This window comes from Stigmatopora argus, chromosome 6 (assembly GCF_051989625.1).
Source record: "Stigmatopora argus isolate UIUO_Sarg chromosome 6, RoL_Sarg_1.0, whole genome shotgun sequence".
Lineage (NCBI taxonomy): Eukaryota > Metazoa > Chordata > Actinopteri > Syngnathiformes > Syngnathidae > Stigmatopora > Stigmatopora argus.
In genome coordinates this window covers 19066748-19090459 of record NC_135392.1, presented here as the reverse complement: position 1 = coordinate 19090459, position 23712 = coordinate 19066748, and the positions used below count along the sequence as shown (strand labels likewise).

The 23712-nt window shown below is 38.8% G+C and overlaps 1 protein-coding gene across 21 annotated transcripts in view; it reads right to left on the bottom strand.

Moving 5' to 3' along the window:
• Positions 1–2148: 2148 nt before the first annotated feature.
• nfasca (neurofascin homolog (chicken) a) overlaps positions 2149–23712 on the bottom strand; it is a 137590-nt gene continuing 116026 nt past the window's right edge. For 11 of the 21 annotated variants that reach the window (XM_077603957.1, XM_077603960.1, XM_077603955.1 and 8 more), the window contains 5 exons: positions 21414–21536; positions 17176–17325; positions 15720–15848; positions 13191–13260; positions 2149–6625 (listed from right to left, as the gene is read on the bottom strand). In XM_077603957.1, coding sequence (XP_077460083.1) covers positions 6397–6625; positions 13191–13260; positions 15720–15848; positions 17176–17325; positions 21414–21536 — 701 coding nt within the window. In that variant the 3' untranslated portion in view covers positions 2149–6396. Of the gene's footprint in view, positions 6626–9633; positions 11540–13190; positions 13261–13534; positions 13587–15719; positions 15849–17175; positions 17326–21336; positions 21537–23712 lie in introns of those variants that run through there. The other 10 variants (XM_077603971.1, XM_077603972.1, XM_077603973.1 and 7 more) reach the window with 7 other exon arrangements.

Here is a 23712-nt window from a genome sequence, read left to right as displayed (position 1 = left end):
GCTTTTCTTTAGCCTAATACTTACTAGGGCATTAAGTATGACTAAATAGTAATTTACAGTTTGTATTTAGGGAATTTGAGCAACGATTTAAATGGTAATTATCACTTACCTTCCGGGCGACCAAAAGACCGGCGATCAAAAGATCGGCGACCAAAAGACCGGCAACCAATCGACCGTGTACCGTGTTGTCGAGCGAGTTTTTGCTGTTTTATTTTCTTTAATAAAGAATATTAAGAATGTGAATTTCCTTTGTCTTCTTTAATAGTGGTTAAGGTGAGGCGAACTGTCTGGCGACGAAGTGTCCGGTGACGAATTGTCCGGTCGACGAGACGAACTGTCCGGCGACCAAACGTCCGGGGACAAAGTGTCCCTCGAAAGTGTCTGTCGACGAAACGTCCGGTCACGCATTTTTCCAATAGAGCACACTGGGTAAGAAGTGAATGCTGAGCAGTCTTTGTTTTTGCCTATGTCGGTACTTTTCAAAAAAAAAATCCTCCAAGAACACTAATACCTCCCAACCTTATCGATGTCTTGCCAACCAGCCAACTCCAACTTTATGATCCATTTCCCTGATCTGTGTCCTCTCTGGCCAAATAGCTAGCCTCGACTCAACATTTTGAATGAAGTGAATTGAATTGAATTTAATGCTTTTATTATCATTATATTATATGTATAATGCGATTTAAAGCTTAGGTATTCTTGTATAATGACAATAAAAGCATTCAATTCGATTCAAAATGTTTTTACCCTTTCGATACTTGTTTCCTTTATGTTAGAATTGGGCTACCCTCTGTCACTACAAAGTCTAACAACATCATTTAACTAATTAAACTCAGTATACTAAAACATAATGTGTTATTTTTTCACATTTCTGCCGGAGTCTGTATTTTTCTTGTAATTTGCTCATTGTTTTCACCTGTTGTTTCCTCTCCCCTGTGTCTCAACACTTTCAATATCCATTGCCACTTGTGTGACCCGCCTGTTCCTCAGGCATTGTTAACCCATATCTGAGTTCTGTATGTTTTTTAAGTTCCCCGTAGTTGTTAATTTCTGGTTGCTTTCTCATCTATGTTAGGATCAATGTTTCCTGTACTAACGTGCCCAGTCTAACTGATGTCCTTGTTGGATGTTTCTTTTGGTTCTCTGGCTTTTGGATCCTCTGCCTTGGTTTGCACTTTGTTGTTTTTTCTTCTTGTCACTTTGATTAAACTTAACTATCCTGCCTGGCCTCCGTTTCCCTGCATCTGGGTCCTTTCCCTTTTTTCGCCTCCTCACCCGCAAAATGTGCCAAAGCTTCTGATTAGTTATGGTATTTTACAAAAAAAAGTTGAAACATTAAATATTAAAGAGTAGTGATTTCTGTTTGATTTGATTTTGTATTGACATGATTATACTTTTTTTACAGTGCTGTTGATTTGAAAATGTAAGCCTGAACTGGCTTTCATATGGACATAAAACTGTGCCGAAAGAAGCGCAGTTGTAAATCATTTTTAAACTTGTAAACAAAGAAACATAACTTGTATTCTCAAAAGAATAAAAACACAATGAGTCATATGAGTTTTCTTTGCTTGCAAGTCTTTGTTAAAAACCCAGATTAAAGAAAAACAATACTTATACATTCAAATATTGTGTTAAAAAAGAAGGTAATGCAGATAAACAACTGAGTATTGTTGGCCTTTAGGGCATTTATTGATGTCAGCCCTCGTTAGATCTTTTGTATCACTTGTATGTACTTCTGAGGAGAGGGGAAGCTTAGACAAAAGACAATTCATTCATTCATTTTCTGAACCACTTATCCTCATAAAGGTCACGAGGATGCTGGAGCCTATCCCAGCTAAGTACGGGCAACAGGCCGGGGACACCCTGAATCGATGGCCAACCAATTGCAAGCCACAAGGAAACAGACAACCATTCACACTCACACAGATCCCTAGGGGCAATTAAAATTGTCCAACCAGGCTACCTTGCACCTTTTTGGGACGAGGCAGGAAACCGGGGTACCCGGAGAAAACCCACGCAAGCCCGGTGAGGACATGCAAATTCCACACGAGAACGACCTGGGATCGAACCCTCAACCCTAGAACTGTGAGGCCGACGCGCTAATCACTGGTACTCCGGGCTGCCTGACAAAAGACCAGCAGGCAAAAATTTGAGAAAAGAATATATAGCTTTACTATAAAGTGGGCTTTGCTAACAGAAGTTGCAACATTGCATCATACATGTTTGACAGTTTGTTTGTGTTAATGAGTATAGATGTTTATTACAAAAGCTCTTAAACGGTTGCCGAAACAAGATTGAGATGCTCTGCTATGATAAACATAATAAAAAAGATGTCCACACGATAATTAGTTGTATAAAAACATAAGAGGATAATAAACACGTTGCAAATGTTCTATTCTTTGCTGCATTAAGAAATAAAGTAAAGCACACTGTACAACAGCACAATGACATTTTTTCCTTTCTTGTATGGTGAGGCGGAGACAGTGAAAAATTGTGCACAATGGAAGGACAAGAAACAGTAAATATACATGGTGATCTCTCTTGTTTGTCCCATAATTATCTGCCTTCTATGAGCTTTTTATTACTGACATTTTTTAATAAGCTGGGAAAACTGAGGCCAGAATTATGATTGCCAGTTACTGGATTCTATTGAACAACTGTTTGGAAAAAAAATTATCTTAGTTTGGAATAATTTACAAATGTTAACTTGTCCCTTTTTTCTTCTCATTTCCATGCACCGTACTGAATTTCTAATATAGTTACAATTTTAGTGATTTTGGTTCTACAGTTGGAAAAGGGCGAGAAACTGTTTCAATGAAAAAAGAATATAACTGAAAAGTAATTTATTTTGCCCAATATCAATTTTTCTAGGCTTAAATAAGATGAATTTGTGCCACATCTGTAGCACTTCTAGTACTGTTGTTCTTCTTTACATTATAGAGAGTACAATAGTCATTTTTTTACAATACTGACTTAAAACAATCAGGATAAAAGAAATTAGTATATTTTCAACAATACATTACAATGTCAAAGCAACAGGTAACATTATGTGGGGTGTTATTTTTGTTTCAGAGTGCATATGTGACTCAAAGCTACATAACAGGGGTGTCTGACATTTTCTTATCTGGTAAAAAAAAATGTCTGTTGGGTTCAGTCAAAAAAACATTGTAATATTTAGAAAGGATTAATTTTTCTTGATGAAAATGTATATATATGATGAATATTAAACAGCAATATTTTTTGTGTGGATTAACAAATCTAAATAACAATAGCAACAGTAATACAACCTGGGTATAAGAGCAGCACAATGCCTAGATAAATGTGACCTTTCTCATGTTAAACAACAAACGTTATGGGTTATTTCAGAAAAGCCAGCTGCAAGAAAAATATATTGAAGATGTTACACTTAAGTACTGAGATTAATATGTCACAATGAACAATAACTGATTCTAGACGCATTTGGGCTATTTCTCACATAAGACAACAAATTAGTCAAACTGTGTTCATCTAACAATTATTAAATAAATGATGAATTAATAGTATTCACATGAATCAATAAATAAACTAGAATAAATAAATAATATGTGAACTCCAGCTGCCAGCTACAGTCAAATTTATGTAAATTTAATGGACGAAGCAGTTCTTTATAGTGCCAAATGTAATTGTGCTGAAACAATGTAGAAACTCATCCACATTGTCAGAATACTGCCCCCAAAAAGCAAGAATTATCCATTCAAACCAAACATAAGTATGATGCCTACATTTGTTATTTACTTCGGATTTCCTTCTAAAAAGAGCACCAAAACCTTTTTCTTCCATGTCAAATGAATGTATTTTTCTCATGCTATATGTTTTTACAATTTATATGCATATCTTAAGCTTTCTTTAACTGTTTACAAATTGGTTGCATTGGTAAAAACTTGAATGAAAGAAAGTGTTTATACTTGTCTGAAAGACTACATTTGGCTACAGATTGACAATCAATGCAAAGGTGCCAAAAGAGTGTTTAAAAACCTACTTGGACAGAATGACATACAGATTAGAGAAAAGACATGAAATTTGATATTCCGGCATTCCTGGTAATATGTGCTTTACACATACTCCTTTATTGTTCTGTGTGCCTTAACTTAACTTCACCTACTGAACAAAATGCCTTATTGAGATTGGGCCAGGATACTTCTACCTATGTATTGCAGTATGCCGTACTGTAAATCTTGAGAAACGCAAAAGCTTAAGAAGCCCTGTAATGAAAATGCATGCAAATATAACTTTAGCATTACTCATCTTAGCTAAAAAGAAGTGGGGAATGTTTCTGCTGTCACTAATAAGAAAATACTTTTAAGAAAGTAGTAGCCAATAATAATACGTATATGTTATCTATTTACCGTATTTATTCGAAAATAACGCGCAAAATTTTGTACCAAAAAACTTAAGCAAAGTTTGGGTGCGTATTATACATGAGGTCTTCGCCTCTATGACCAAATCGCAAGGTTTTTGGAGGTTTCGACGTCCGACATTTAGAATTTTCCTTTCTCAACCCAAGTCTCGTCACGCCCAAGATTTCAGGCGGGAATGGAAGGCAAGATGGCGGACCGCACACACATACCGGCAGCGTTCTGTCAAAGTGCTCCAAAAATTTTATTAAAACTGTGGCTATCCCCGGGAAAAGGCTCCGATGACCGGATAGGGCACGGAGGAAAGCGTCCCCAGCACGGAAGAAAACCGGCCCCGGGCATGGCAAATAAAAGCCCTTCTAGCAGGGGCGAGTGCACAATTAGAAAAAAATGCTGAAGCTTTTCAGATTTTATTTTAAAGCGACTGGCACGCTTCCAAATGCCATCCAGGGCGCTCCTTTCCTGGGTAACAGAGCCTCGGGGAAGACCCCCTCCCCGCCGCTCACTCGAGTCCACCCAGGGAGAGCTATCCTCGGATAGGCTTTGCGGCTCGCCCCGCCAACATTGGCTCATTTAGAAGAAAAAAAAGCTCACTTAGAAAAAAGAACTCAAGAAGTATGGATTCAATTGTTTGGTGAATCTGATGATGATGAATCAGACTTAGAAAAAAATTAAATATTATGATGATGAATTAGACTAAGGAGTTAAAATTGTAAATTTCATTTGAGAATTGTGTTCATATTGGTAATGTGTTTTACCAGGTTTCCGTACCATATGTTGTGAATAAATGTTTCGTCATGGCGACATGTGTTCAGCATTTGCCAGTTACCAGTACCGGTGCAATCCTTGGTGTGAGCTGAGAAAAAATGAAAACAAAATTATACAATTTTTTAGTCACAAATTATTGTTGCAAGTTATATGCACGGCTGAACGTTATACTCGAATAAATACGGTACTCCATTATCACAATATGATTGTGGGATAATTATGTTAAATACATTTTGCAGTGCTGAGATAAAATATGTAAACTAAACCGTGAGTTAAAAAATTTAGAGTTAAGATCATCATCATGTACACTTACTTAGATACAAAGAAACAAATGTGACAGCATCAGTCAGCATGCTTATGAGATAATTCATTTTATTTACTGGTGTTCCTCCAGTAAAACTGACACCATGCTGCCTTCTGATTCTATTACCATGCTCCAGAATATATTTTAGTACAAATATGAGGCATTGCCTTCATATTCGAAGCTGCTAGTAGCAGATATGGCTTGTTGTGGCTACCATTTTGGACATCTGCACTACAACATTGGATGTGAGGTAAGAATATAATTTATACCACAGTGTAAAAGGCAATATGATTATAAGCATGTGATATACCCTGCAGTGTTTTTTTTCTTTAAAGATGTGTATTTACCAAGTGTAGTGCATAGATGTACGGGCCACTAAAGTGTGTGCCAAGACTGTACAGCATTCATTTAGATTTAATGAGTCATCTACCAGCTGAGGAAAATCTAAAATCTTTCTTTGTGTATATATCAATGATAAACATATCTACTAACAGACTGGTGAGTTTGATGATTATATGCCGATATGTAGTCAACTACGAAAAACCAAGAAAGTCTGAAAGTCTTAATGAAATGTTGGAAAAAGTATAAAGAGCGCTTTTCAATGCCTAAAATTGCTGAAAGCTGCCCCAAAGGCACACTGAATCTGTGGGTAAAAGACAAGTATAAATCAAAATGAGGAATTTGACCATTTTTTTTTTCAATGGGCTCCATTTCCAGGTCATGGAAATTTGAAATAAAGGCATGACCTCTACTTCCTCGCTAGTATTATTTTGCTTTACCTGCAGAGCCACAGTCACTGTGGAGGCCCAGTTTTGAAATTATACATTTCAGATGTATTTTTTTCATATATTCATATAGTCTTCAGCTCTGTGCGTCAAACACTCCAAAGCAGGCCACGCAAGTGTGTCTGAAAAGTTGCGCTACACAACACTATGCCAGGGAATAGATGGCATTGACCGGTGAAGTGGCCTCCGAGCTCTCGTTGCCTTCTGTTTCATCCTTGTCCTTCTTCACCGTGTACTGGCCGATGAAAGAGCCATCTTCATTAAACTGGCCATCACCACCTTCACCGTAGTCCACAAGGCTGTCATCGCTCTCCTTCACATTGCCCTCTAGAGATGTTTGGCTTCCTTGAAGAGGCTTGTTGTCTTCGTCGCTGCTGCAAGTCAAAGAGAAGCAAGGTGTCATTCTGTCAAAAAAACTCTTAAGTAAAAATAAATAAAGATAATAAATATTCTTTCTTTTTCTATAGTTTACGTATAGTATATTTTTCTATAGTCATGTCTGTGTGTGGCTCTCAGTTTTGTTCTCTTTTCCAGCACATAGGTTAGCTGAATGACCGACAAGAAAAAATGCCACCTGCAAAGAGACATGCTGAAGAGGCGCAGTTCGAACTGGGAGATATCTGCTACGCAGAGAAATATGGAAATCGAGCTACAGGGAGGCATCTCAACATAAACAAGTCCATGGTTTGTGGCAAATGGAGGAAGCTGGAAAATACAACGCTGAATTTGGATGTAAGGCAAACGGGTTGGGAGCAGTGGATATACGATGGCAATCATCATTGGTTACACAAAGACTGGCAGGCAGCGTCGGGATGCCTGGGCTAAAGTGTTGGCTAGCAGTATAGTTTGAGCTTTTCACTTCGAGCCCCAGGGCGACAACTCTGACTCTTACAATGAGATGGAACCCAGCGTGTTGAACGGAACTCGCTCACTTGGCCGAGTTCTTGATGTTGGATACAGAAAATGAGGACATTGTAGATGTTTAAATGCTTAGACTTATATTAACGTAAGTACACATTTCGTAAATAAAACTCAATAAAACTTAGTTTTGCTTCAACTGCCCTTTTAAAGACATTACCTAGCATGCATGCTAGCATATGTTCCGTGCTAGCACTACCATGAGTTGCGCCTAGTGAGCTGACGTGCCCTGTGTATGGACAAACGACAGAAAGCGCCCTTTAGGGCAGTGCGCCCTATAGGCACGAAAATGAGTACAGTGGTACCTCGTGATACAACATGCTCGTGGTACGACGAACATTTCGATCGAATAATTCGCTCGCGATACAATTAAAATTTCGAGATGCGACCAAGCCAGGTGGCCATGACATAAGAGGCTGTTTATCATTGTAGCGCACTGTCTTTTTTGCCGCATCTCTTTCGTGTATAACTACTATATCTACGAGGACTGAATGATTTATTCAGACGAGTTTCGATCAGGAAACACACAACGCGCATGCACGGGCAAAAAGAGGGCTTTCTGGGTAATGAAGTATACTTGTGCACACAACACCCATAGGCAATGGCACCCTTTCTCAGAATAAAACTTCATTACCCACAATCAATATCTGGTAAGCTCAGCTATTGCATTTCCTGTTATTCTTTCTAAGGACAGAAGCTCCCGCGATCATTCTTTAAAGACTATTTCTCGTTGGCAAGTGGTCGTGCGTTATCCTATTGTGAGAATATTTGTGTGCATCATTTTTGGAATACAGACGCTCCCCTACTTACGAACATTCAACTTACGAACAACGGTACATACGAACATGTCTGCAAATTGCGTTTAAGTCCAAAAATGTTCGCAAGTCCAATTTTGTATTTCGCCTTTTTCGGAGTAGTACTTCTTTCCGCCGCTAATACCAACGCCTGGCGCTGTGAGAGCTCAGCTCACCCAGCATCTACCTTCTTCTTCGTTGCAATGCGGAAGTGCGTGAATGTATCTCCAGTGTGCAAAGAACCTTTTTCATTTGTATCATTAAATATCTCATGCATCCAATATTGAATATGGTTGGTAAAAAGCTAAAGGCTTCTATTGAGGGAGTTGCAAGGAAGAGGCAAGCCATTTCATTTGAAACGAGTGGCAATAATAACGAAGCTTTGATGCGCGTGAGAGTGGTGAGCGTTGCACATCGTTCGACCGTCAGTACCATTTATAAACAGAAAGATCGAGCAGCAGGACCCAAATATTGAACGTTGCACAAAGTTTGCAAATCAATTGAATGATGCCATACAGTGCTACTGCATCATTTATGATGAAAAAAAGAAGAAAACTGCAATTGTCATTAGGTCGCTTCTTTTGGCCAGTTTCTAATACATAAATCTCTCTCTCTCTACAGTACTGTACATATTCTCTCCATTTTATTAAATGTTTTTTTTTCAGTACAAACCAATGCGTGTTACTTATACAAGCCTTAAACATACAAATGCACTTATATAAACCTTCAATATACTTATATCGGCCTTAAACATAAATTATAATACAAAATATAGCACTGAATCAACTTACAAACAAATTCAACTTATGAACAATCGCTCGGAACCAATTGCGTTCGTAAGTAGGGGAGCGTCTGTATTTTGAAGGCAATACAACAGCAAACAGTCCATCGATAGCGAACGTGAGGGTAGAGGCGTGGCAAACCGCTAACCCGGAAAACGAAGGTAACAAAAGATTAAGACAAAACTAGAATTCAGTTTTGTGTAAAGTTACATTAAACGTATGTTTGAGTGTGTCTGTATATATTTATCCAAGTTAATTTAAATTTGTTTGTTCGTTTACGAGTGCCGTGGATAAAGTCCCCTGAACAGCCCCCCCCGCCTCTGTGTGTCGTCTCTCCCCTCCGCGAAATGCGTCTAATTTTACATCTATTAAACACATTTTATTTCTATTAAACCACTCGTTATTTATTACTTTGTCACTATATGGCAAATTAGAAGAAATAAAACATTTTTTCCAATCCAATACAGTGGTACCTCGACATACGTTCGTAATCCGTTCCGAGACTGAAATCTTATGTCGAGCTTTTCGTAACTCGAGCGAACGTTTCCCATTGAAATGAATTGAAAACAAATTAATTCGTTCCAACCCTCTGAAAAAACACCCAAAACAGGATATTGGATAGGAAAAATTGTTTTATTTCTTCTAATTCACCATATATTGACAAAGTAATAAAAAATGTAATTGTATTGCGAGCGAATTATTCGATCGAAATTTTCATCGTACCACGAGCATGTTGTATGACGAGCATGTTGTATCACGAGGTACCACTGTATCCTGTTTTTGGTGTTTTTTCAGAGGGTTGGAACAAATTAATTTGCTTTCAATTCATTTCAATGGGAAACGTTTGCTCGAGTTACGAAAAGCTCGACATACGACCTCAGTCTCGGAACGGATTACGATCGTATGTCGAGGTACCACTGTACTTTTGTTACCTGTGTAGATATTGCAATACCTTAGTTTTGACTTTTTCTGGTCGGTTGTGCCTTTTCCTTAGTTTACGTGCCAATTTGGTTGCGTTGTTTTCTTGTGCTTTGTCATACTTGCCTTTTGTAGTATATGATTTCCGGATTCTGAGTGTGTTGGTTAATTTTTTAATCCAACAATTTTAAGGACAAACATGAAAAATTAAGTGGCAACGTCATGCACAATTTCAATATACACGAGAGCGACATATATATGTATATTGTTTTCCCTTTCCTTTTGCATTTTGTGGCTACTGCAATTTGTACTCCGGTGCGATTTACAATCTGAAAAATATGATAAATGTTATTAACTTTGTGTCCTTTTTTTACTCAACGTTGAATTGGATAGAATATATTTTAGCTAAAGAACATTGTTTTATTATGTATTTTCCTCTGTATTGAATTTCATATCTTGTAACATGCTGAAAAAAATGACTTACGTAAGAGCAACAAAAGATAGTTTTGAAATATAAACAAACTTGTTTAGAACATTGAAAAGTAAACAAGTGATCATCGTGGAGCATCCGCCCAAAAAACTCAGTGTTCATGAGTGGAGTTCAACACTTTGTGAACAGTAACAAGAGCAACAACAAAAAGTCCGGAGGTTCAAAACAACATTTATCTTATAGTGCCTCTTAAACACTTTTATAAAATCCCCGGTTTTCCAAAAAATCTGATAAAGCAGCAAGCAAGCTTTATCAGCCTCTTAAATGTCTAACCATTCAAATTCCGTTCAATTCAAATGTTTCTTCAGTTGTGGAGTGAAAGGTCTTCTCTTAACAACAATTTGGTCTTTACTTGGAAGGAGCTAGCCTTCCCACAAACTGAGTTTTTGGAATGCTTAAACAACACTAAGGATGCATTTGTGTTGGACCTTTTGAGAACTCAAGAGTGTTGTCATAACATCATATTGACACGAAACTGCCTACAATATCAAAACTGCAAATCCAGAAGGAGTAAGGATGGCGTTCAAAAATGCTCAAGTCAAACAGGCTGACAAATGTCCTTCACCATAAATTCTGATATCGTCATGGAAAATCCCAGGCATGCAAATGCCAGGAAAAATGCCTAGTCAAAACCAAAGTGCCTGTTCTTGTTTTGGTTTCTTCAGGGATTGAGGTGATTTCAGCATATGAGAGTGAGACAAGTGGTGATTAAATGGCAAGTTAGCTTTGATGGAGGAAAGAAGAGCTCTTTACAAATAAATTGAGCTGAAAGATTAGTCCATGACTCTACCATTGGGATAAGGTCTGAATGTGACACATTAGTCAATACTATACTATACGTGAAGATTTCCCACTGCACCAAACAAACAAAACACCAACACCTGACAGGGGAGATAAATGCTGATGGTATACCTTTCCTGCATCTCTGACGAGGAACTTTAAAATATCAAACATATTTGTATTTAATGCTGTATGTATCTGTATCTTGTATCTGAGGGCTCAAATCCAGCTTGTGGCAGTATGATTTTGAGCACGGATGGTTGTTTGTCTCTCCGTCTTCCCTATGACTGACAGGCGACCAGTCTAGGGTGTACTACTCTGCATTTCCCCCGAAGTCAGCTGGGATAGGCTCCAGCAAATCCCCACAATTCTTACGAGGATCCGGGGTATGGAAGATGAATGAAAAAATATTTGTATTTTTAAAAAAATGTTACACAAAATGTTTCCCCAGAATTATTTCCACTGCTTAAAATGTACAAAAAGTTATAAGGCAAAGTAGGTGTAGTTAGCATGCAACACAAAACATTTTAATTAAATTGGAGATAAATTAGGAATTAGTTAGTCATTGTGCTTTTAGAAGAATGATTCCTCGGCCATCAGTGGAACCTGAAAGGAGCACAAGACACATAATACAGCATATATATAGGCCTCATTCATTAAGTGGCGGTTTACAGAAAGCAGTCGCAGAAAAAAATTGATTTTTTTGAGAAACTACATTATTGCGACTGCAGTTCAATTTTCATTGGACCTAAAAGAAGAAATCTCAAACAAAATATCATTGTGGCTATAAATATTGGATTACAGAATTTCTGTTAAAGGCTGTCTGCAAGTCACACAGGCAGTGTATGAATGGATGTTACATCTTTGTGCATTGATTTAACTGTAAAGACAAACCTTATGATCGTTTAAAGGTCCTGTACGGTCAAATTAAAATGAAGAAATTGTTGAACTGGGCAAAAGTAAAGGCTGTTGTTTACATCTCATCTCATCTCATTTTCTGAACTGCTTTATCCTCATTAGGGTAGTGGGGGGTGCTGGAGCCTTTCCCAACTGACTCCGGGCCAGAGGAGGGGGACACCCTGAATCGGTGGCCAGCCGATCGCAGGGCACAACCATGCACGCTCAAACCCATACTAATGGTAATTTAGAGTGTCCAATCAGCCTACGATACATGTTATTGGAATGTGGGAGGAAACCCATGCCGGCCCGGGGAGAACATGCAAACTCCACACAGGTGGAACGACCTGGATTTGAACCCAGAACCCCAGAGCTCTGAGGCCGACACGCTAATCACTCGCCCCAATGGGCCGCCCTGTTGTTTCCAACCCTAACATATTCAATGATTAAAACATTAAATAAAGCTCCTTTAGCAATAGACTGCGGCACCCTCATTGCAGGAAGGAGCGCTTCCGCAGATCCTTCCTCCCATCAGCTGTCAGGCTCTTTAACAAAAAAATGGCTGCGTGTTAAGACCTACCGTATGCATGCATGTACATTTATGTGTATGTATGTATGTATATATGTCCTAAGCAACACGCTTATTTAATTATATATTTATTCATGTATTTATTTCTTGACCTACTTATTACCTATCTATTACCTATCTATTTATGTCTAAAATGCCTTTCCTATTCCTGCATCCTCACCCTCTTGCCACTGGAACAACGAAATTTCCCGAATACGGGATGAATAAAGTTATCCAATCCAATCCAATCCAATAATGCATTACTTCTCATTGTTGAGTATGTAGTTTAAATAAGACCACCACTTGCCAAAAATTGATAACCGACTGACTTATAAAGTAGTAGGGGCGGGCCAGAAAGCAGTGACAAGACTAGGCTTTGGCTCGCGACAACAACAGTTGATGTTTTAAACCCATCTTAAACAAAAACTTCAAAATTCAAAAACGTTTCTACCCATAACTCAAGAGATTCAGAACTGACTTGCTCTCAGCTTTCGACCATGTTTCCAGCACTTATTTTCAAACAGATTTCATTTATTGTTTAGAAGGAATTAGTCAAACTGACCTTACAGCATCATTAAATTTCACAAATATATTTTCCTTTAAGCAGCATTGTCTCTTTCGATGGTTATCTTGTTTAAATTGATTCATATAATATATTTTTTCAAGTTTTCACAGCGCATGCCATTCCTGACACAATGCGCTGCAAGGTTATGGTGTTTTTTCAAACAGCTTCAGAGTTGTGATTTTGCATTTGCTGAAACTAATAATAAAATAAAGTTTGGTAACACTTACTGGTAATCAAAGGAGCCATCCGGGTCCTTATGATCAACAGAGTCCAAAGGAAGATCTTTTTTATCTCGGACTGAAAAAGAAAAAAAAAACGTTAGGTCATTGTCTCAGGAAAATATTTCATCATTATTTGATTTCATAAAAAAAAATTGTGTGTAAATAATATTTTTTAGTTTATACATTTACAAAACCATCTAGTATGACTACTTTGTCAGCTGTGGCTTTAATATTGTTCTAAAGTGGCTTTTATGTTTTTCAACAGCCAAGTTTAGTTGTTTGTTCTTCTGCGATCTCAGTGTTCAACGTGGATGTTAGTTCAAAACCTTACATATAATAGCACCACCTACCTAGATGACTTGCGAAACCAGTGATGCAACCACCATCTACACATTATAGAAACTGCAAAACATTATGGTCAAGTATGAAGTTTTTATAAAGAAATTCAAAATTCATTTTTGTTGTTAACTTGCAAACTTGTAATTGTAGGTGTTAAAGGTTATTGATTATATGTTAATAAATGTCATGATTATTCAATTTTTATGCTTATCAATGAAACAGAATCAATAACTTTTTTTCATAATGTTGGTTTAAAAAAAAAAACAATTTTTAATTTGGCATGACCAAGTCATTTGCTTTATTCCAAAATTTGCTATTTGCTATTAATGTTTGACCATTTTTGATGGGGATCGTGTAAGGCGTAAACAATTATAACATTTTCTAAAAATACAACTTTGAGATGCACGACCAAAATATAAATTAGGGTCTGCTCTTAGGAAAAGTTCTGTTGAGATGAACTGCATTAGAGGTAAAATCGGGCCGAAAAAAATACAGCCTGATCCGGCCCGCGGGTATTTAAGCCCGACCCGGCCTGAGCCCAGCGTATTAACTTGAGTTGCAGGCCTGAGCCCGAAGCAAACCCGAAATTTCATATTTTATTTGTGAGGATTCGGGACTCCCCAGTTGGGAGGAGGAGGGGGTCTGGTTTTATGGTTTTATGATAACAAATGTCTTTTGTAACGAAAAGTTAAACAAGACTGTATAAATATGTACAACTTTTATATGATAATCTAAATGTTTGGCGATCAGCACTTTTGTCAGTACAACTGTTTAAATGTCTGCTCTGGGTCGAGGTGCCAGTCTTTTTGCTCTCGTATGAAAGCAAAGCGCCACATTGATTACATTCAGCGAAGCCAACGCAAGTTTCTGTCGCCTATTCAACAATCAATTTGAAATTTTACCACACCTCACTCTTACCGGTGCGTGTTTGTCTTTTCAATTCTTCTGTCTTTAGTTTATCCTTAACTTCTTGCTCCTCAATATTGGGGATACCAGGTCAAAATAGATGTGGACTTGCGGAGGGGAACATTATTAAGACGGCAGCGTTCACGTGACGTGCGCCGAGCATGCTCTGGCTCTGCGGCTCCAATTGCAATTACATTACAGCGCCTTCTTTGTTTTATCCAAATTATATATTTTATAACAAGCATTCCTTGGTTTAGTATCCACACTTCATTTTAGTATATATTTTTATGAACATATATTTATATATATTTAAAAAAAAATGAGCAAGAGACACCACAACGCTTTAGTATACTTTTTTTTTTTCCGTGAGAAAGAAGCCCGGCCCGACCCGACCAGACCCGAAGTAAGGATTTACATTTCAGGCCCGACCCGACTGGAATTTCAGGTCGGGCTCAGGCTTAAGATCTCACCTCTAATCTGGATCTGTATACAATACCATGATGCAAAGAAGTCTATTTTACTTGTATACAATACTACATTCTTCACATATACAATGTTCAAATCATCCAGGCAAGGAAGAGTGATTGCATTAACTTGTCCATTCTCTTTAACAGTTAAACAACACTTTGACGATGTTCAATAAATCAAATGGCTTCTTTTGAAGGACAAAGAGTCTGTTGTTGTTCAACTCACAAAACTTAAGTATTCAAACCAGGCCTTTAATTTTTGTTAAATGTTACAATTTGTTCTCTGGGACAGGCGTTAATTCATATGTCCACGACCCAATGTTACAATAAAATTTATGAATGGTAAAATAATGTAACAATAATGTATGATGTAACTTTACTTTTATGATTCTTGTTTTCATTCATTTATTAATCATTTTTGGTAAAGATAGACTGAAGTAAAAGTGGTACATTATTTTATCATCAATCCATTTATGTTATAATGTGATTTTTTAGAAAATTAAGTATTTTTGTAGCAAGTACCAAATTAGGAATATGCTTTCATTCTTTAAACCGCGCATATGCGTATTGGTATTTATATTTGTTTTAGTATGGAACATTTGCACTCTAAATTTCCCCAGGTATGATTGTAAGCATGAAAGTGCCCTGCGTTGGGCTGGCCACCGATTCAGGTTGTCACCCGGCTGGTGCCCATAGTTAGCTGCGATAGGCATCCAGCGACAACCCCCCCCATTTTGTCTGATGTCTACTTAGTGTACCGAATGTGAACCAAGTGTGAACTTAAGACCATGTAACTATAAACTTTGCTTAACATAATTATTACCTGGATATTTGCCGCCACGACTCCGTTTAATGAAGCAAACAATAAGAAGGATCAGTATGATAAGGGCGATGGCGCACATCAAGCCGATGAACCAGCCCTGAGTTGCGATGTCTACTTGATCAATGTAGGCTGATGATGTGCATAAGACAAGACACACAGGCATACATACAGGCATACACACAGAAAAGAAGAGGAAAAAGTGAAGACAAGGTGAGTTATTGTGCACAGGGCAATCCATTCAAATGCTGTTTTAAAATCCTGATCATATTATTATTGATGCAGGAAAGAAGTACTAAGAAGTACTATCTCGTGACTCACTCCTAGAAAATCACACATAGAAAACAAGCTTTAGTTAATATTAAGAGTACAGCAATACCTTGAAATACACGCTTAATGCGTTCCACGACCGAGCTCGTATGTCAATTTACTCGTATCTCAAATCAAATTTTCCCATTTGTTATAACAAAATACAAATTAATTCGTTCTCACCCACTAAAAAAACACCTAAAAATATGATATTATAATGCAAATACATGTTTTTAATTGTTCTAATTCACAACCTACATTCACAAAGTAACAAAAAACCTATCTACTGGATATGATCTGCAATAAAATGTGACATTATTGTGTACGGAGTGCTTACCTTTGAGACAGATGGTAGCGGCTAACGGCGGAGGAGAATTGACACTTTCGGTTCGCTACACTACATAACATAACATAAACTTCATCATCGTCATGAATATCACTGCGCAGCTTGTATGCTCATATGTCAAATTTGTCTCATATCTCAGGGCAAAAATTTGCTTGGAATTTTCCTTGTATCTCAAATTTCTCGTATGTTGGGACACTCGTATGTCAAGGTATTACTGTATTAGAATTAGAAGTAAATAATGCTCTCCCATAGAGCAAGCACCTCATATGATTGGATATTTTTTTGCCATTTCTAGAACCAAATACATCATTTTTAAAGACAGTTCAATAGTGATTACACACAATATTATATTATCTACATTGATCATTTGTTTAAAAAACAAACACATTTTGAGTTGTCCAGGGATAACAGGCCAAGCACGAAAAGAAACATTTCACCCATCGTCAATGAGTGAAATGTGACAAAGTATGAAATACCCAGCGTTCAAGTTATTAAATATCAATTTTAAACTGACTTAAACTGAATTTTAAAATGACTACAACTCAAGGACACACAAAAGTGACAAACGTTGATATTATGCTGATATACTTTCAACCATACCCCCCATAATAAAATGTCCAGATTATTACATTCTGATTCACCAAGTACACATTACCAAGCACATGTATTCTGTTCACCTCTGCAGATTGATAGCTTTCCACATAACAATTCACTTAAATGTAAAAAGACTTGCTCATCATCCTTGCAACCGGTGTGCTCATAGGGCTGCAAAATCCGACTCCACCAGGCCAGGTGTGGTCTCACCTGCTTTGATCTCAAAGGTGACAGATTTGCTGGTGACGCTCCTGAGTTCGTGGGAGTAAACCCTCAGATGGTACTTGGCACCCACGATCAAATCCGTCAAAGTAAATGGGGGTTGATGTGTCACTGGTACAGTTTTCAATGTCTTGTCGCCTTGGAGACACAAGAAGGGGCCAATCATACTCTAGGGGCCTGTGGCATTGTGTTTGATACTTATGCCGACAGCGAAGCATTTCGAATCCCAAAGCATCACATGATTTATTCAGATTTATGATATTAAGTCACAGAACTGAAATTGTGTGATACACATCGCTATCATCCAGGCTGATTTCCCTCTGGAAAATATACAAGTAAGCAGTGTAAAAACTGATTTTGAAAATTCTCACAATTAGTCAAAGGCTCATTTGAGCTCACCTTTTATTTTCGTTTTTTCCAAATTGTGTTATTTACCAGAGGCAATCAAAGTGTCAAAGCAAATGGGGCACGGGTTCAAGAAAATAAAATCTATTCCTAATTTTTTCAACTGAGTGAAATGCATAAACCAAACTCTTATCTGTGTACCCTTAATTATGTAACCAACATCTTTCCAGTAGCAAATGAAAACTTCACCCAGGCATAAACAAGGCACTGAGAAGCACAAAATGTGAGAAGGCAGCCAGTGGTGATGTCATGCTTCATGCTTTCAAAGATTTCAAAGTTGATCCAACAAAACCCATTGACAATTGGCTAGAATTGACAATGATAGACGTCCAAACTATTTGAACCTGGTCTATATGGCAATGTAAAATCCGTGACCGGACATTTTGTCGACGGACACTTCGTCGCCGGACGCTTCGTCCCCGCACGCTTCGTCCCCGGACGCTTCGTCCCCGGACGCTTCGTCCCCGGACGCTTCGTCCCCGGACGCTTCGTCCCCGGACGCTTCGTCCCCGGACGCTTCGTCCCCGGACGCTTCGTCCCCGGACGCTTCGTCCCCAGACGCTTCGTCCCCGGACGCTTAGTCGAACGGACGCTTCGTCGCTGGACAGTTCGTCGAACAGATATATCGTCGCCGGACAATTCGGCGCCGGACTCACGAACGATTGTTTTTAAGATAAAAGGCAATAAATACAATAATTTTATTAAAAATTTTATTAAAAAGAAATTCACAGATGGGAGTTTTTATGTTTTTTTGTAAAAGAAAATAAAACAGCAAAAACTCGCTCGACAACACAAACACATTAACATTTGGGTGTGTGCAAGTACTAAATGTGCTCATCTCGAAACACACTACGCACAAAACGGTTCCTACGTTGAGCGCTCCACATTTGGAAAGACCCCAAAGAGAATCAACGTGAAATTCACATATAGGAGTTTTTCTTTTTCTTTATTAAAGAAAATAAAACAGCAAAAACTCGCTTGACAACACAAACATTTACATTTGAGCGTTTGCAAGTACTAAATGTGCTCGTCTCTAAACACGCTACGCACGAAACGGTTCCTACGTTGAGCGCTCCACGTTTGGAGAGACTCCAAAAAGAATCAACGTGACATAACAACTCAGATGTTAAACTTTTCTTTACTTTATTTATAAACTTTATTTTTCTTTAAATCGTCGTGGGCTAGTGGATAGTGGTTAAGGTTAGTGGTTAGAATTAGGGTTAGGGGATAGTGGTTGAGGTTAGTGGTTAGGATTAGGGGATAGTGGTTAAGGTTAGTGGTTAAGGTTAGGTGAACTGTCTGGCGACGAAGTGTCCGGCGACGAATTGTCCGGGGACGAAGCGTCCGGCGACGAAGTGTCCGGCGACGAAGTGTCCGGCGACGAAGTGTCCGGCGACGAAATGTCCGGGTACCGTAAAATCATGTTTCAGTATCAGTGAGAGCAACTGATTCCCAGTTCAGTTGGAATACTATTTCATATGGACGTAGATCGCAGTCAATGCTGCCAATGAGTTAGGATAGAGATCCTTCGACATGAATCCATCCACCAAGCAAAACCAAACAACAGAAGGGGAAAGCATGCCATTCCTCTACATCATCCAAGAATCTCTATTGTTAAAAAAAATGGAGGTATTCAGACTAATCAAAACAGTTTTGCAATAATAGACTAAGAAATGTTGCACGTTTTAGTCATTTTTAGCTATAATAATGTATTCGTTATCTTCTCTAGCCATATTTATAAACATGTTCTTTACCAGCTAAACATAATATATCTACTGTATAGTATATCTTGTACAATCTATCTTATTATTAGGTGTGGAAATAATGTTTGCTAAGGCAATGGATGTGTATCAATGGTGAGCTCATAGTCAGATCAGAATTCAACAAGATTGTGTTGCCACCACATTGTACGGAATCTGTTCAAGGATGTGAGTATCCACTTTGTGGGGTTCTGTCCTCCCTCCAATCAGATCATGATTTGGGGTTGGCAATTGGAATTGGTCCTAAAGCCATATTGCCTGCAAGGTCAGTTGGGACACTTGAATGTAACATGTACGTATCCTATGATAAGAAAGCTTATGAGTACCGGCAGCTGGGTGAAGATCAATTGTCCCAACCTCGAAGTCTGGCAGAAGAGGAAAATGTAGATTTGGTGGATGATATCGTCATTAGGCTATTTTAAATTAATGTGAGATGAGAGTAGCTAACACCCGAGCTAGCTAACTTGTCCCAGTGTTACACATGACCTGTCTTTGTGATTGCCCATTGCGTTCACCTGTCATTTCCCCGTACCTGGTGTATCTGCTGCTTGCTACCTCTCATGTGATCCAGGTGTTTCTGATTGTTCTATGTCTGCCTATTTAAACCCTGTGTATCTGTCTGGAGGCCAGGGCTGCGGCCATGACGGCGTAGACCAGGGCTGCGGCCATGACGGCGTAGGCCAGGACTGGGGCCATGACTGCAGAGGCCAGGACTGTGGCCATGACGGTGGAGGCCAGGAGTGTGGTCATTAAGGCCTTGACGGCTTTGACTGCATAGGCCAGGACTGCGGCCATGATGGCTTTGACAGCAGTCACGGCAGAGGCCTCCCATTGGCTCGGAGGGATATGCGTCTCCATGATGCTTTTCGTGTGCCTTCGATCGCCACAGGGCTCTAACAGGCTCTTTTGACTTTTTCCAAGTGTGCTAAATGCACCTTTAATCTTTGTTTTTCATCATGAGCACCATGAAGGTTATTCCCAGTGCAAGTGAAAAGAAGAAGCAGAGTCTGTTATCAAAGTCACGAGGTGTGCCATCACCCAATCTGATGATGTGGGGGAATTTAGGAAAATTATGAAGTCATCAAAGGCAATCATCACTGAAGCGATATTTCAACAAATGTAATATGATTTTAAGTTGTTGAGTTGTGTTTACGTGCATGTGTGTGTTTCTCAGCTGCCAAACGTGTGTCTCCTTCTCACTTCCCATCCCACCATCATCTTTACTTGGCTACATACTCAACCTTCCATCTCAATGGAACATATCTTTGCAATGTCTTATTTTAATGGCTTAATTAATCATTTCCTTTTTTTATTTTTTTGTCTTTCTCACATATTTCATACAAGATCTCAATCTAAGATTTACTTTAGGGTGTAGGGCAGGCATGGGCAAACCGGTCCTCCAGGGCCGGTGTGGGTGCAGGTTTTTGTTCCAACCGATATAGGACAGACAGTTTAACCAATGAGATTCCTGCAGAAAACAAGAAGCACCTGACTGGAATCCACTGATTGCACTTGTAGGACACCGGATTGGTGAAAAGGTGGCCTCTCAATGGGTTGAAATGAAAACCCGCACCCACTGCGGCCCTTTGTGGAATAGTTTGCCCACCCCTGGTGTAGGGGGTAGTGTTGGAAAAATTGTAATTGATTTACGCTTAAAATGCGACTACTTACAAAAAATTAAAATTTGAAACCACTTCTGGAACGAAATAATTTCATCAGTAGACGTGTCACTGTCTTATGCTAAATTAAACTCAATAAGTATTTTGCTGTTGCTACTGTTTTTGTTTCTATTTCTTTGGGGAAAGAAATGGGGAAAATAACTGAAACATTTTAGAAATTCATATTTTAGTAATTATTGACTAATTTGTACCATCCTCTCTATGGACTACTACTTAGTTATTATTAAACCAACCTTTTTTCTCATGGATTAACGAAATTTATGAAAATAAAATAAAAGTCTACAATAGGATTTTTTAAAACTCACAAAAGGCATTATCTTTGCCACGACAAAGACCAAACTTTTTAGCTTGATATAGAAACCAGCAGGATCTGGATTCTTACTGTCCACAGTGAACTCTACCACAAACTTGCTGTTGTCGGGCGGGAAGTTGTGTTTCCAGCTGACGTTAGCGTGGTTACTGTTATGCTCCACCGTCAGATTCCAGATCTCTCGCCTGTGGACCACTGCATAATGGGTGGCAGAGGTAAAGTGTCAAAGGTCAGTAGGGTCGCAGATCAAAACCCCCACTTTGGGGGCACCCTATAGACCACAGGTGTCAAACCGGTTCCACAAAGCGCCACGTGGGTGTAGGTTTTCCTTCCAACTGAAACAGCACACAGACAGTTTGACCAATGTTTCTGCTGAAACAAGCAGCAGCTGCCTGCAATCAACTAATTACAGTTGAAAGAGAACAGATTGGTGCCAAGGTGTCGTCTTCATTGGTTGGGAGGAATACCTGAACCCACTTGGCCCTTTGTGGAATCGGTTTGATACCTGTGCTACCTGTGGTACCTCTGCTGCTTTTATGCATACATACATACACAATAATTTTGTCTTGTGAGCGGAACTCATACATCTAAATATTACAGGACAAAATAAAGAATTTCCCTCAAAAATTGTTCACAAACATATCCAAATCTGTTTAGTGAGCTGAGCTTTACTCATTTGTTGAGATAATCCATCTCATCTTGTAGAAGTAGCATATGCTGATGAGACAGCATGGTTATTGTGCAAATGAGCCTTAGGCTGGCTACAAGAAAAAGCCACTATGAAATGTGCAGTTTTATCATATGGTGCAATGCCACAGATGTTGCAAATTTTGAAAGACCGTGGAATTGACATTCTGACTTGTAGTGTTGCTTCCTGTGAATTTATTTTATTTCTTTACAATAACACGTCTACAAAGGTGTTTCAAATAATTTGGCAATACATCCAACCAGCCTCACAACCACAGAGTATGTGTAACTACACCAGACCACCAGCATTTTCACCTCCAGATCATATGAGACCTGCCTGAGCTGCTGCAAGAATTGGTTTGCTAAAACCAAAGCATTTCAACACTAACTGTCAGAAACCATCACTGGGAAGCTCATCTGCATGCTAAATGTCTTCATCGGTGTCTCAACCTAATGGCAATTTGTTATCATGACCAAAGGTTAACCAACAGATACTGGTATACAGACAGTTTTCTGGATCGCACATTGACCGATACAAGAGGATAATGTTATGTTCACTGTTTGAGTGGTGATTTTTCATATGAAGGTCGACTAATATATTGGCTGGCTGATGTATCGGGACGGTATTAGGTGTTTTTTTTATTAGTTCGGCCAACACTAGTCAAAATATAGCTGATATCATAGCTTAATTTATCCTTTCTGTTTGGGTGATGAGCTTTTCTAATTTCGATTAGAACAACTTAACTTCCAAGATTTTCATTTATATGGGTGTTTCAGTTGTCTTCCATAATCATTAAGTATATTGGCCTCAAGTTTACAAAATCGTCTCTAGGCATCGTCAATCTGACGACTACTGGCGTCGACCTTTGAAAATCCACTATTGGTGGATCTCTAATCATAACTGACTTAAGTAGGGGAATGCTTGTATTTGATGGTGTTTGCAGATTGAAGAGGTGTTCTCTTCACAGATGAAACCCAGTTTTCACAGTTTAGGGCAGATGGCAGGCAGACACCTTGGTTGTTTTTGGGTGGGGTAGCAGTTCGCTCATTTCAATGCTGTGGATTGAAACGTCTCTGATGGCGGTGGAGTTATTGTATGGTGGTTCTACATTATGGTCAATGAACGCAAGTGCATTTCATTGGTAACATTTTGAATGCTGAGAGAAACCATGAGGACCTCCAGACTACCACTGTTTGTTCCGCCCTTCATTCTTGACCATCACCTCGTGTTGTGGTGTGATAATACATGGTCCAATGTTGCATAGATTGGTAAACAACTCCGTAAATCTGAACTGTTAGTTCTTGCATGGCCAGCATACTCAATGGACATGTCAGGCATTGGGGCGCTAGTACGTATGTATCAACAATTGTGACAGTGTGTTCCAGTTTTTGTAACTGTCCAACAACCTGCACAGCCTTTGAAGAGGAGTGTATCAATATTCCAAAAGCCACAATAAGACCTGACCAAGACCTTATGCGGGGAGATGTGTTACACTGCGTGAAGCAAATGGCAGTCATACCACATGCTGACTGGTTTTCCTGAGCCCTAAGAACCCAACATTAAAGATAAACTGCACATTTGAGGCCTGTGAAATAATCTTACTGTCTAATCAGGATGTGTGCGGAGCAGTGGATTCCACAAAGAAATACTCACTATGAGCTTTGTGAGCAATATTTGAGGGGC